This window comes from Neodiprion fabricii, chromosome 4 (assembly GCF_021155785.1).
Source record: "Neodiprion fabricii isolate iyNeoFabr1 chromosome 4, iyNeoFabr1.1, whole genome shotgun sequence".
Lineage (NCBI taxonomy): Eukaryota > Metazoa > Arthropoda > Insecta > Hymenoptera > Diprionidae > Neodiprion > Neodiprion fabricii.
The window spans coordinates 15,387,246-15,401,782 of NC_060242.1; the positions used below are offsets into that span (position 1 = coordinate 15,387,246).

General features: G+C 44.3%; 1 protein-coding gene across 2 annotated transcripts; it reads left to right on the forward strand.

The window, feature by feature from the left end:
* Window positions 1-1,303: 1,303 nt before the first annotated feature.
* On the forward strand, window positions 1,304-12,831 carry LOC124180317 (polycomb group protein Psc-like). Of its 2 annotated transcripts, none has more exons than XM_046565709.1 (4): window positions 1,304-1,831; window positions 4,199-4,330; window positions 4,922-5,571; window positions 6,742-12,831. In XM_046565709.1, the coding sequence occupies exons 2-4, from the start codon at window positions 4,210-4,212 to the stop codon at window positions 9,118-9,120; spliced, it is 3,150 nt and encodes a 1,049-aa protein (XP_046421665.1). In that variant the 5' UTR covers window positions 1,304-1,831; window positions 4,199-4,209; the 3' UTR covers window positions 9,121-12,831. The 2 variants fall into 2 exon arrangements, with proteins under 2 accessions (XP_046421665.1, XP_046421666.1); XM_046565710.1 differs by lacking the exon at window positions 1,304-1,831 and adding an exon at window positions 3,749-3,994.
* The last annotated feature ends 1,706 nt before the right edge of the window (window positions 12,832-14,537 follow it).

Consider the following 14,537-nt stretch of genomic DNA (forward strand, 5'->3'; position numbering starts at 1 on the left):
ATTAAGTGCCATTGGGTTTTATAGAGGGAATCATAGCGCGACGGGCGAGTTCAGCGGGAAAAACCTCGTCCAGAAAACACCGTTAGTTTGCGCAATTTTATAGTTTGCCGAAAACTTATTGCACCCTTTTGTTCGGTTGACATTTCCTCGAATGCTCGTAGATTTGCTTTTGAGAAAAACTGTTCGGCCGGTCGTTCGCAGGACCATTATGTCGGTAGACCGTACCGACTACATCTGCACGAGGTGAAGTGTCGATCAGTATACTAACCCAACACAGGGCGACATTTTATAATCCATATTCTATAATTATAGAATGAGTTGCGATAGGCGGGCGTCATTGACGAGTAAGACCTCACAGGGATCACGACTGGTTGCATTGATACCAATGTGTCGAAACGTATTACACATTCCAGGATTCCTGGTATCATTCCCTGCAGGTTGTGCATCACAGTCACAGAATGGAAGTAGCATTCTCGGTTTTCCTGGAGATTCGAGTGCATCGAGAGTCGAAAACTCGCGGTGGCGACATGAACACCGAGAATATGACATTGACAGTCTCCCTCTTCATAGTCCCCTGATCCGCATCGGTGCCTGGCGGGTATAAATATATGTAATCTGCGGTTCACACTCTATCCCATATAAGTGTATCGGCTCGTGCCAATCATCATCGTTTGATGAAATTGCCCTAATTTGTTTCGAAAAAGTCGACATTCGCGTTTCGCGTTACAGTACCTATACATGCAACGCTGAAACCGCGTGCACGGCTTGTGCACGTGATAAAATGGCGTTGGATTAAAACCCCTGCTCACGAGGCTGCAAATTGATCGGCTAGTCGGATAACCGAGCTGAGGCTTGTACGATCGAATCTGTTCTCCTTAACGATGATTTCCGAGGAAGAAAAGTCGATCCGATCCGTAGCGAAAATCGCGGGATCGCTACATACTGCGAGATCTCCTCCGCGCAGGATCAGCCGGCGCTCTGTTCCAGGCTGCGATGTTTCTTCCTTCCTGCCGGACAAGACGCACCGCATTACGTACCTCCGCGTTAGTTTAATCGTATCTCGCAGTTTCCGTTTAAATGTTGGTACCGCGTAGACTCGGGCAGCCAACTAGGTAGACGCTGAGCGCTGATTCTCACGAAGAAAAGCGAGTGGCCGAGGCACACATGTGAACGAACACGCATTATCGTCGCAAGCAAAGGCGAGACGAGACGAGGCGAGGCAAGGTAGGTATGCAGTAAGTTAAGCGAGCGCGGGCAGATATATCCCTCGGCAACGTCCGTCGGGGTTCGTGCATTTCCGCGGTAGCGAGGCGGGGTTTAGGCGGGGTCGATACGATACGGTTTGGTACAGTAAGTGCGGGTATCGAACTATATCAAAAAGTTTATATCAGTGGTGGAGACCCAGCGGCAGCGCGGTGTGTATATTCGGGTTTTAATACGCGACCGATGAAAATCATCATCATCCACCGGTGACGACGGCGAGGCTGGTGCGCGCTCGATGAATTATTTCGAGTATACAACCGTCGTCCTACCGTTTGAGAGGCGTCGCTCGGTTTTGGCGCTTATTCGCTCTTTAAATCCCGTGTGCTGAGACGTGAGCCAGTGCTGCAGAAGCCACGATGGTGCGGCGGTACGTCGAGGGTTCTTTGGATCGGGCCTTGAGGCAGTCGGCGGCGTTGCCGCACCTACCGTTCCTAGCATAACAAGTATTCCGAGACCAGTGAGCGAGCGAGCCAACGAGTGAAGTTCCAAGCGAACGCGAGCGCTCTACGTCGTTGCCACATCTACCCCGAGGAGCTTACGGCTCGGGCTTACTGATTTTTCTGCGCTGGTAAGCTTGTAGTAACAACAGCCTTCCTACGATCGGTTTTTTGTTTATGCTAATTTTTTTTTTTAAAACTTCTTTTTTTTCCCATCGATATTTTTTTTTTTCTCTCTATTTACTTTTCCTTCCTTCTTCAAATTGTCTCGTTGTTGCTTGTTTACCCATGCCGTTAATTGGTATGACGGTTGATATAATTTGTTATTTATTACGTATACATCTAATACGAAATAGTCGTTCCATTAAGGATGGGGATACCTAGTATATGTAGCACATTTGCCAATGTATTCGATACGTATATACGCGTGCAAAAAGTTCGCACAAATTCAACATTGAATCGTTCTATTATTTCCTTTTGTTTTGCTTTTTCTTGTATACGATACTGCTGCTGAGAATTTTTATCGAATCTAACCGCAGGTGGTCTAGATAATTAACGTTTTATCTCCGAAATCAGCTGTTTTTCTCTTACTCGTAGTCAATTTGCATTTTTGATTTTCTGCTTTTATTTCCGGACATTGTCATTCATTTGTTCGCTTTATCCGTTCGTCGAATAGTTGCTAATTTTCGACGACTGCTCCGTAAGTGGGCTACAACGAGTATTGTCACAATTACTCGTTGCAAGTCACGTGTTCACATGTCACCTAATTTCTATGCAAATTTTATTATTTGCTTCCATCTTGTTTACGATACAACGCAGTATCTCGCTGCACTTAATTACGCGAACGGACGTCTTCTGCCAAAGCGTAATGATTTAAAAAATTTCTTTAAACCAAACATCTCATGCTCCCTTATCGCAATCAAATTTATAATACGCAAAAAGAAGCATCCCCTTTAAGCGCGATCGAGCCTAAAGACGCAAACAGGCTGCAGACCACCCTTCGAGATATCGAGTCACGAGAATTTGCGTAATTTCCATAAAACTACACATAGATACAACGATTGACAATTACCATACACCAATGCATAATTACACACGTCCCAACGGATTCCGCGTTGTTCGAATACAAAAATGATACAAACACCGTGCATTTTCTGCGGGCATAAGAAGGTCTACAAATTGCTACAGGTCGTATCAGGGATCGGATAGTCACGTGCCATTTGACCACGTGTCAGCCAGGGCTGTAACACCATATGCAGCAGCAATACTGCACACATACGTACATTCCGTCAACTGCATGCGGTCGGTGTACGTAACAGTAAGGTGGAGGCGGGTAGGGAGGGTGCGTGGCACGGTGTGAAGAAATGGTGAAAAATGACGCGGGAATATCTGATTACCGCTTACGTAGTCCGCAGTTTGCGAGTTCATTTTTTTTTATTCTCGTTACACGCTTCTGTAAACGCGATACCGAGGTTCGAATGATGCGAACTTCAAAATAGCAGCAGCCGTGCCAACGGCATCGTGAAAATTATTGATAACGAGAAACGCAGGAAACCCACGTAAATCGATGCGATTCGAGTCGCAAGTTATGCCGTCGCGTTCGAACAGGGTATACATACGCACATTCTCCGCATGGACATTGCGATAGTGCACGCATGTGCGGATCGAGAGGTATATAATACGTGGGTTGTTGCGGGGCATTACCCGAGTATAGACCTACGCGTACAGGGTGAAACGGCATCGTGCGGGGATGATGTGTCAGCCAGCCCTCTATATCGGTTATCCCTAGTCGCTAACTGCACGAGGCAACGCTCTCGTATACCTATATACACCTATGATATGCACACGCGTACATGTATATACACATATGTATTCCAGCATGGACAGAATCTTGCGTATCCACCCTCGCAAAATCCATGCAACCCCTCCAACCTGCAACGTCATGTGCACGGACGTGTATATATATATATGAGTAAAGGCAATATCAAAGTATTGGTGAACGTAATTTTCGACTGTTATTGTATAATACTGCACGGTATAGATAGGTATACAAATGCCGCCAGCAGCATCATACACTTGCGCAGATCACGCCGGGGTCATTCGGAGCGGATCCGAATCCAGATCATCGTCGTGTACTGTTTCACGTAGGCACACCTACATATGCGAGATATACTAGGCACACGTGTCCAGGGACAGCGACTCGAGACTCTACCAGCGATGCTTGTTATAGGTGCTAATTGTAGGCCGCCAAGACGCGTCGACTCCCGAACGAACTGCTAACGCTGGTATATAGGGTACGTTACACGTCGGGATTGAAAATTGCTAGTACAAGAAAGAGGAGCTGCAGCCTGGATGCTGCAGGGTATGAAAAGAACCGGGAATTGTGAAAATACTCACGCCACATATATGTATTGTGAAAAACCGTTCGGAATTCCACGAGTCAACGGCTTTTAGCTATCTGACTTGTTTCCTTTATATTTTATCATCTCTGATTACAGGAGTAAACGAGATGGCCGTGGCCGACGGGACGAGGAAACCATTGGTCAAAGATTTACACGACCACATCGTGTGCCCGCTGTGTCGCGGGTATCTGATAGATGCGACTACGCTGGTCGAATGTCTGCATTCCTGTTAGTATGAAAATCAATCCCACGCACGCAATAGTATAGACGCATAGTCTGGCGAGTACGAGTGACAAGGATTGCTGTACGAGAATCGAGCCCATAAACGTACACTTATAAATTTTCCTCTTACAGGAACTGTATAATTGTCTCAACACGATACGTAGGGTGATTTCGGGTGAGATGCCAGGCGTAGATACAAAGAGATGGCCTACAGTGCTGTCCAGTACAGCGAGGTACGTTAGAAAGTATACCGTCGGCCATCTCTTACCTGTGACTATCTCGCCCGGAATCGCCCTAAAAATAGAAAAGAAAACACAAAGTTTCAACTTTGCTAACCGAAATGGATGTAATAATGTTGGATATTGACAAACGTTACGACTGCACTAGCGTATGGTGTATAGGCCGGGTTAGGTATTGTACGTATAGTATAATACCGCATCAGCATTTGCCGTGCACGAGGGGGGTTTCGGTGTAGCTAATTCATTTTCGATGGCCGGGGGTTTGGGTATGGCTGGGGTGGGTGTGGGTGTGGGCGCGGACGCGGGTCGGGTGTTAAAAATGGCTGACGCTGGGGTTGGTTTGCCTCCGTTTGATCAGTTTGCAGGGGTTGCATCGTTCGCCGTCTTGGTAGCGGTGCTCGGGCCTGTCCGGTCTGCGGCGCGCTGACGCTTCCGCCTCTGTTGCCGGACCTGGCCCTGCAGCATCTCGTCTACTTGGCCGTGCCGGGACTCTACCGCTCGGAATTGGAGAGAAGACGTCACTTCCGCTTGGTGAATCCCCAGTGTCCGCCGCCCGCCCCGCCCCTCGGCGGCCTAACGTTGACCCTCGACGACGCGGTGAGTCTAAGCCTCTGCGAGATCGTGAACACGGACGACGTCGTCGCGGCTGCGGAGGAACCGCGCCGGCGGCGGCGACGCCCGCGGCCAACGACGGAAAACGGCAACGACGTCAGCGAGCTGGTGCATGAATACGCCGATGAGGAGAATTCGAATGGCAGGGGACAAATCAGGTACCTCAAATGTCCCGCCGGCGTCACCGTCAGACATTTGGTCAGACTTTTGGCCCTAAAACGTGGGTGGGGCGACGCCGAGGCTAAATTACCCCTCAAGAGGATCGAGATGTTGTACGAATATCCTAAAGTCCAACCCTCGCTTCCCGACAAGAATTATACCGGTAAGCCGGATATGCGACCCCTCGAACTTTCCTGGACTCTACTCGACCTCGCGTGCATCTTCAAGTGGGACAAGGTGAGCGATATATTCTTTATCAGGACTAACACTTATTCACATGTACCTATACCTACCTACAAAACGCCTAAGATTTCCGTATTTTCACTGAATTCGAAGAATTCGACGTTTCATTTTCAACACAACTGTAGGTATATATCGTTATAAAAATCGATACTTTAATTAAACGTGAATTATGTAGAGAAAAAAATATAAAGTTACCTGCAGGGGTGGCCATGAGAAATGAGATTTCTTCGACGACTTTAACTTTGCCGTGAGAATAGTCACGCTGAGAAAAGAGTTTGTTCAAGCTACTAACAAACGTATATTTGGATATGGCTAAATAAATGTTTCGTTATTATTATAAAATTTTAGTTGAGCCAAGTATGACTACTGTTAACTATTAAAAAAATTCTACCGATCATTATTTGACTTGACAAAATATGATAATAATAACAAAACATCTATTTCGCCATTTACAAATGTACGTTTGTTAACAGTCATAAATAAACTCATTTCTCGGTGCAAAATCGGTTACTCGGTTACGTCAGTTCAGTATTTTTATGCGCACTTGTCTCTAGGAAAAATATCCCCGACCTTGCACTGAGAAAAATTTCATTTGTTACAGTAGGTGGAAAAATTGGGTAAAACAGGTATCGTTAAAAAAACTGTTCAAATGTTGTCGGGATTACGAAAAACGAGGTACACGTAACCATTTTGCGCTATCGTCGATCCTTTTTTGATAATTGTAACGCAAAATCAGTTTGTTCGGTTTACTGTTCGGTGTACTTTTCATATTTAAATAAGGCTTTAGCGTCAATTTATCGTTGCACAAGCATTAAATTTTCGCAACAGTTACAAGAAAATATGGTAACAGCGATCGTAATGAGAAAGAATAGTAAGGGATACTAAACTTTCCGGTAACAGCTAGAAAACTTATTTTCATTTTGTACCTAGAACTATATTTTTCGATTATGATAAAAAATGAAAATAGTTGAGAACTGAGCGGTAATCGGAACTAAAAATTTCTCTCAGTGTGCCCGTAGGCTTTTCTGGCCACCCTGCAGATAAAAACAAACTGTGAACACTGGGGGGGAAATCTGCGCTGCGACGCTACAACTCATGCACACAAATTTATGAGACACCTGACGCTGTATAATTGTCGCCCTGCACTAACCCCCTCGATTTTAGGAAATCCCAATGAAGTTGTACTACCGGGTAGTACAGCGATCGGAAGAAACGATACTCCAGCAGCAGTCAGGGGTACCGATATCACTAAGTTCCTATAACAACACTGCCAACAACAATAACAGTACAATTGGAAACAATTCAAACGTGATGGAAAACGTCCAAAGACCGCCAACCCCACCGCCAAGTCCAAAGCAATCGTCTAATCCGGAAATGAGAACGTCGGTGCAGCCACAACCCGCACAGTTATCGAATACGTCGAAGCCAAGGTGCAAACCGACGATAAAAAGTCTCGAAATATTAAAACCGGTAAGCGGCGTGGTGAGAAAAGTCAGCGAAGAACGAACGGAGTCTGAAATCCTCGTGGAAAATACGGAAGAAACGGCTCCCGCAGTCGTGGCAAAGTCCTTAAATCCGATTTCGGTCGAGTTGCCCGCGCCGCCGCAGCAGCAGGAGCAGCAGCAGCAATTGATAGGCAGCTGCGGCGTGCAGGAAACGGTCGCCCAATCGGTGGACGCGAACGGGTCTCCGGTGCCGAGTGGCGAGACGAACGGTGTAAAGATAAAAAAGCCACGTTGCAAAGTTACGCCGGTGATGCGAGCCCCGGGACTCCAGGGAAGCTGCAGCGCCGCGGGTACGGTAAATTCTGGGGGAACGGAGAGCAACAAGAGCGGAAGAAAGTTGCCGAGGCTGGAGCACCACAAGCGGCGGAAACGACGGAACAAAAGATTGATTGCCGAGATAACGACGACGCCGAGGGAAGACCTGCTCAAACTGAAAGTCCGACTGACTCCGTGCCCGCCTAGGATCACATCCAGCTCCGGAAGTGCCAAGGAGAAGCTGCTGCAGATGAGAGCCGTACGCAGAGAGAAAATCAAGACCGGGACCGAACGCCCCCAGACGCCGCCGCCCTCTCTGCCCCTGACACCGCCGCCGTCGGCCTCGATCGACGGATCGCCGATACTCCTCGGAACCGCGACGACTAACAACGAAGAGACGGTCGTGGCTGAACAGCCCAGGATTGCAAAGGACTCGGTTGCGAACGCAGCGTCCAGCGGAGATCCTCTTCCGGCTCAACTGCAGGAGGAAACGATCGAGGAAATAATAGACGGAATACCGGATGAGGTTGTCCGGGTTGCGCAGATCATGAATAAGAGCAGCGGTGTGAAGCCAATTGCCGCAGCGTCGCCGATCGAGGATCAGAAGAAGTGCTCCGGAGTTCAAGTTATTACCGTCGAGGATGAAGTTCAAGAGGTGCAGGAGTCGAAACAGCATAAGAAGAAGGACGTGCAGGAGACTGCGAAGAAGAAAAGCATCTTCAAGGTCGAGGATCGTGACCAGCGCGAGGGGGTCGAGTCAGCAACGAGCGTGGTTGGAGTGTGCGAGAAACCCGAGGAGAAACCGAAGGACGAAGAAGTGCTGCGAAGACTCGGACTGGTGGCGATAAGCGAAGCGAGCAAGACGCTTCAGGACAAGATCCGCAACTCTCAAAGCAGCGGCGGCGGCGGCGGTGCCGGCGGAGGGATAGACTATCATCGCGAGTCCTTGGAGAGACAGCTACGGGAGAGCAAAGCGAACCGGGTGCGAAGCCTGCTCGCTGAGAAGCAAATGCGCGATGCGCTGAAGAGCATAATGTCGAAGTCGAAGCCGGGGGGCCTGCAGGCGGGCTCGAGCAACGGGCCCAAGAAGGGGCCGCCGCCCCTGGCGCCGCTGACCCTGAAGCAGGGCTTCTCGGTGCCGCCGAAAAGCGCGCACCCGGTACAGACGAAGGTGAACCCTCACCACGTCGGGCTGATCTCATCGTCAGCTAGGAGCCGCGGCGCCGGTTCCAAGATCGAAAAGCCCCTCGATCTGAGCAGCGGGGCGAACAACGCTCTGGATCTTTCGCCGACCCCGAGCTGCAGCAACCCGGTCATAACGAGCACGACCTACTCGACCTCGCCTGCAGCTCCGCCGACGGCGAGCAAGCCGACGCCGACGACGACGGCCCGCGGAGTCGTTGGCGCCGACAAATCGCCGGAGCGGGACGTCAAGAAGAATCAGGATCTGAATTTGCGGACGCTTTCCGACGCCGCGGTATCTCTCCTGAGGACCAGCCCTACTCAAGCCAGCGCCGCTCCCTGCAATCCTACCCTCGATCATCAGGTGCAGAGAGTAACCGCCGCGAACAACTCGACGAACGTGCAAAGCAGCGGCAACAAGGTTGCTCTGCGCATACCTCAGCCTCATCAGAGAATATCCGGGTTCGGTAACGGGATGAAAATCAAACCGAACCTAGCTGTCAGGCACATTCCAAATCCTCAAGCCTTTGTCGCCTCGCAGTATAACAGGAATCAGAGGACGTCTACGGGCTTTTTTACCGCTCAACAACAGCCTCCTTAATTATCGCAGGAATTTATCCGGCATCGTCCTTACAAACGATAGACAGTCACAGTCCGACATATCCCCTGTACTTTTCCTCGTGCGTTTAGTTTTTTTTTGCATTTGCATTTGCATTTGCATTTGCTTTTCAGTATATTCGCATGATCCTTATATGCTTTGGACAAGGAAATATGTATGCGCAACTTATGTATGACACCAGTTGTTACGAGTATCCTTATATTATTTATGTATAATTACCGTGGCTCTATAAACATGAAACTGCAATTTAATTTTATCACTGTACCGAAGCAGTGGTATACGAAGCAAGGCGACGTAGACTATAATACTTATAATTCGTATATAGAACGAGAAGAAATACACATATACAAGTATAGTGTATGCCTACCTGTAACACATATTATACTATATACCTATACCTATACAATAGAGACGTGTTTACGTGTATAACTATTCGTCTATATGTATAATATAGAGATGCCAAAGAATGTCAAGAGAACGTGTGCAATGTCGTAGTGCAATCTAACTATAATTAGCAATGATAATTGAAGAGAAAAGGAAGAGAAAAAAAACTTAGAAACAAAAATTTCAAAAACAAAAATACAAAAACAAACTAATATCCAATGTTATTATTATGTAATATGATATATACATAAATGAATACCAACATATATTCCTATTTATAAATCCTATATTGGTATAATGATATGCGAAAGCGCCTATATAAGTATAATGTCTAGTGTACACTGGAAAATTTTAATCCATGCGTCAATGATTTATTTATTTTTTTTTCCAAGCCCATATGTTGCAGACTTGGTTTATCCTTTGTTTCAAACCTGGTTTCGTAATATTCATTATATGTTATACAAACTCAACCGGATCTTTGATCCTCGTGCATTTATTGATATGTATGGTATACTTGAAACATAAAGAATTATTTTGCGAATTGCAAAACGCGTGAGATAAACTTCAACAACATAAAGAAAGTTAGTAAATAGGAAAATAATATGGATTTTACTTTCACCGCATGTTTGGATGCATAATCATCGAATAGAAACCCTAATATGAAAAGAATCGTGAAGGAAAATTAAATCCGAAAGAAAAAACAGAAAAACAAATCTAATGTACTTTATAACATGTCAAATTTGATTGGCTCTAAGTTTTGGGATCCTGTTCTCATATTTCCCAATATTCTCGAAACAATATATAAACTTACAGGTACGTACATTGTACGTACATCTACGTTAGGGTAGTCCTTACTTAGGGCTGGGATTAATTTTATCATTCAGCCCCCAAATCGTCTCCAAATAATTCAAAACCAATTTCCGAATTGTTTCAGATTTTTATCTCCACTCTAACCCCTGCATGTAAGAGGCTGGATTTCCCCATTTGAAATACACGTGTTTCGGCTATATTCTTAGTATATATTTTATTGTACGGGTATAAATCTAAAATAAAAGTGATATTTAGATGGTGTGCAATTCGTTTACATTGCCAAGTATGACGATGCAAACTTTTTATCAAATAGTATAAGCATCAAAGCCTACGAAACGCTTGCAGTTATAAATTTTTCTGCAAATTATTACTCTTACAATAAAATATTCACTGAGACTATAGCCGAAAGGCGTTATTTCGAATGGGAAAATCCACCCTCGTACAAGGCTGCATGGGGTTAGCGTGGAAACAAAAATGTGACAAAATTAGGGAATTGTTGAATAAGAACCACCCTAATCTACGTACATGCTTTGATGCATCTGTATGATTAGATTGAAGTACGAATCCATCATTAGACTGTGGTGAAAGAAATTTTTTCACTTTCGTATAATACACAAGAATGGGTAAGCAAAAAAAAATAAAAAATAACCCGCGACTTCAAAAAATTTAGAAAAGCATGTATGTGCGATACATGATAGTAGTTACAGCGGTACAATAGCGCAAATTATGATTAAAATAATACCGATATATCGATACAAAAGTTGCAGTATAATAACATATTATAATAAGGTGCAGGGCAACGAGAATATTTTGTTACAGAGTAAATTTGAAGTTCCACTTTCCGGAAACGTATTATATACTTATGATATACACGTTATAATATCTACACAACCCGCGACCCAAGTTCCGTTTTAAAATTTTTATCACTATGTATTAAGGAAACCTATCTAGAATTTTTAGAAAGACGTACGTACGTGTGTACATATGCATGTAATGATAAATTATTATACCCTCCCGTTAATGGGTGAGGTAAAAAGGTATTATACATAATGTAATGATTCTCCGTACCTACCAAACATATTGTGTGTGTTTATATATACATATATACACACACACGCACACACACATGTATATATAATGATAACAATAATAGTTATTGCTGTTGTTGTTGTTGTTATTATTATTATTATTATGATCATTATTGTTATTATTATTATTATACAGGTATTTTATAAACTTGGCTATACCTACTGCAGTAATATTCAAAATATTACCGAATGTCTTTGTTTTGTTTATTTACCAATTTTTATTCATTGTTTTCTTTTTTATTACCCTCTCCCTTTCCACTGTTTAAGTTGAACAATTTTAAATATTGATATATACGTATATACATGTGTATATATGTATATGTATATGTGTATATATATATATATATATATATATATATATGATATAAATATTAATATACTCGTACATTAGGGAGGTCCTTGAAAAGGTAATTTTTAAATTTCGACCGGCTGACCCCCCATACCGGCTGCAAATAAGTTTAAAATAATTCGCTCATTTTTTCAAATTCTTATCTCAACTCTAACTCGTGCCAGCAAAAGGGTGGATTTTATTTTATTTTTTTACCCTTTAACCCTTTCAGGGGCACGCTAAGTCTAAGGAATGGATACCGTTTAAATTTGGCGTGCGGAGATTCCTTGGATCGCTGATTACGAATCTCGACTCAAAATTACGAAACTCAAAATGGCGGACCCAATGTGACGGATCAAAATCTCACAAGTCACTTGATATTAACATGTTGGATCCACCGTTTCCAATTTTGTAATTTTTAGTTCAGATTCGTAATCAGCAACCCAAGAAACCCTCCTGTACCTAATTTCATCGAAATCCGTTCATTTAATGTAGATTTAATGTGCCCTTGAACGGGTTAAATAGGGAAATCCACCCTCTTGCGGGCACGAGTTAGAGTCTAGATAAAAATCTGAAAGAATTAGAGAAATATTTTTTCTTTAATTACTTGGAATCGATTTGGGGGATGGACTGATAGAAATTCAAAAATGAACTTTTTCAGGACCATCCTAATATACATATTAATATTGGGACGTTGATATTGTTGCCTATTTATGTTACATTGTATAAGGGTCTTTACGCGGTTAAGAGTATTAAGTACCTTCATATAGTTGATAGTTTGTTATTATTATACTATTATTATTACTATTTATCGGTTGCTTCTTTTGTTTGATAGTCAACACCACCTCTGCCCCTTCTCCTCCTCCTCCTCCTCCTACTCCAACCAAGTCATGCGTTAATTCATCGTCAGAATCGTTTTTCGTTAAACAAAAATATAATATTATACGCACGTACCTTCATTAGAATTTTAGAGTTATTATTGTATAGTAATTCTTATATACCTACATATGAATTGTAATATGTATCCGTTTGACGAACCATTATATACATAATAAAAATATGATTAATACGTGTCTCATGTAACATTGTACAAGTTTTGCTGAGGTTATTTACCTATAACTAACCGATCTCATAATCCACCTTCCCAATTCCTATGATTAGAAACCGTGTTGGTTTACATAAGAAAAAATAGATCGGGTTATAGGCCTTGAATAAGAAGAACGAAACGTAATAAACTCTTTTGTTACTGTATAGGCATTAATATTATATCTGTAATAGGTACACATGCTTCGTCAGGTACAAAAGAATATGGTTAAATTTACGGTGCTGCACGCAGGCATATACATGGATAATATGGTAAGCAAGTAATGAGTACCTAATCTATATCAATATCGTGTCAAATTCACCAAAGTATGAGTGTACAAGCCCTGTAATACCGATCGTGACATTCATCGCACTACATAATTGACACGACCCCGAGATAACAAGAAGGCGAATCACTGACTCAATATATTCGTGCCGCTCTAGATTACGGTATAGAATATTGCAGGCTAATACCCTCAAAAATCCTTACAATAATGCCCTGTAGCTACAGGTAATCCCCCCTCTCCGAGCTGCAGTTGGAAGTTCCAGGTATTCCGAATCTCTTCCTCTTCAAAATGGCATTACGAGCCGCTACATGACCGAGCGAGAGTCCATTGAAACACACAAAAGTATAAGCTCGATGCTTACACGAGTAGTATGAAGAAAAAATAATAAGGTAAGTAGATACATACCTACACGTAAAATTGTTTGAACGATCATCATAAAGAACTTTTACAAACTCGTGCTGCCAAATAGAATCGCACAACGCCGATCGAGCCTAGGTGAAGTAGGTACCTACGCAAAGCTACGTCACGAGATGGACGCTGCAAAGGTGTAAGTACCTACCTATAATTATAACCAAGCCGCCGTACGCAGTGAATACAAATAAAGCAGCTAGTACAAGAGCGGAGCTGACGGTACGCATATTTGTAATTTTCAGTAGCCGTCAGCTGCACGGACCTATGTACGAGTGTGGCTGCGTTCGTACCGCAGCGTGCACAGCGTAGCTGCGTAGGTGTGCCGCTCGGCAGTTCATCGTTCGCCGCAATTCCTTTGTCTCGACGATCATACGCCGGCGGTAGCGCAGCGCTTGCACCGATCGCGTTCGAAACGGTATTGCCGGATTCACGGAGCGAGTCGGCGAGCGAGACGTTGAGCCGATGAACATTCGGCGCAGGGTAAAACTTTTTGGAACCTTGACCGGGGGAAATGAGAACGCGCATTTCCAGCGGTACGTGAGCTGCATCTGCACGGATAATCGTGCGTCAGAGTCAATGGTATCAAATCGAAGAAAAAGACGAAGACGAAGACGAAGCCGTCGAGGGAAAATGAGAAGCAGTAGCGAACTGCTGGGCGTGTCCAGCGTATGACAGCGCAGTGGGCGGTACAAAATGGCGACTAGCCACGCCTGCCGCGATTCGCTACTGGTGAGCTGTCTGAGCGCAGCCGCGCCTATTTAGCCGTACGATATCCGTCCTCGCTCGCTTAGCCCGATGCGGGCGCTTTCTCGTCTTACACAGTTGGCGTTACAGGTTGCGTATGAACGACGATTGGCTTCAATTTATGGAAAACAAAAGTTGACCGGAAGACCTCACGCGCAACGATCTATGCACGCATTCTCTCGTTTTGCGAAAACGTGCACGGCAACGTCGAGCTTTACGTATACCTATAAAGGCAACAAATAGTCTTCCCACGACAAACAAATA

What these genes read in the sequence shown, in the direction of transcription:
- LOC124180317 (XM_046565709.1), top strand. Translation starts at nt 4,210, where the DNA reads ATGGCCGTGGCCGACGGGACGAGGAAACCATTGGTCAAAGATTTACAC. An exon ending in GGTCGAATGTCTGCATTCCT is followed by an intron (nt 4,331 to 4,921) that starts GTTAGTATGAAA and finishes CCGTTTGATCAG; the next exon opens with TTTGCAGGGGTTGCATCGTT. An exon ending in GCATCTTCAAGTGGGACAAG is followed by an intron (nt 5,572 to 6,741) that starts GTGAGCGATATA and finishes CCTCGATTTTAG; the next exon opens with GAAATCCCAATGAAGTTGTA.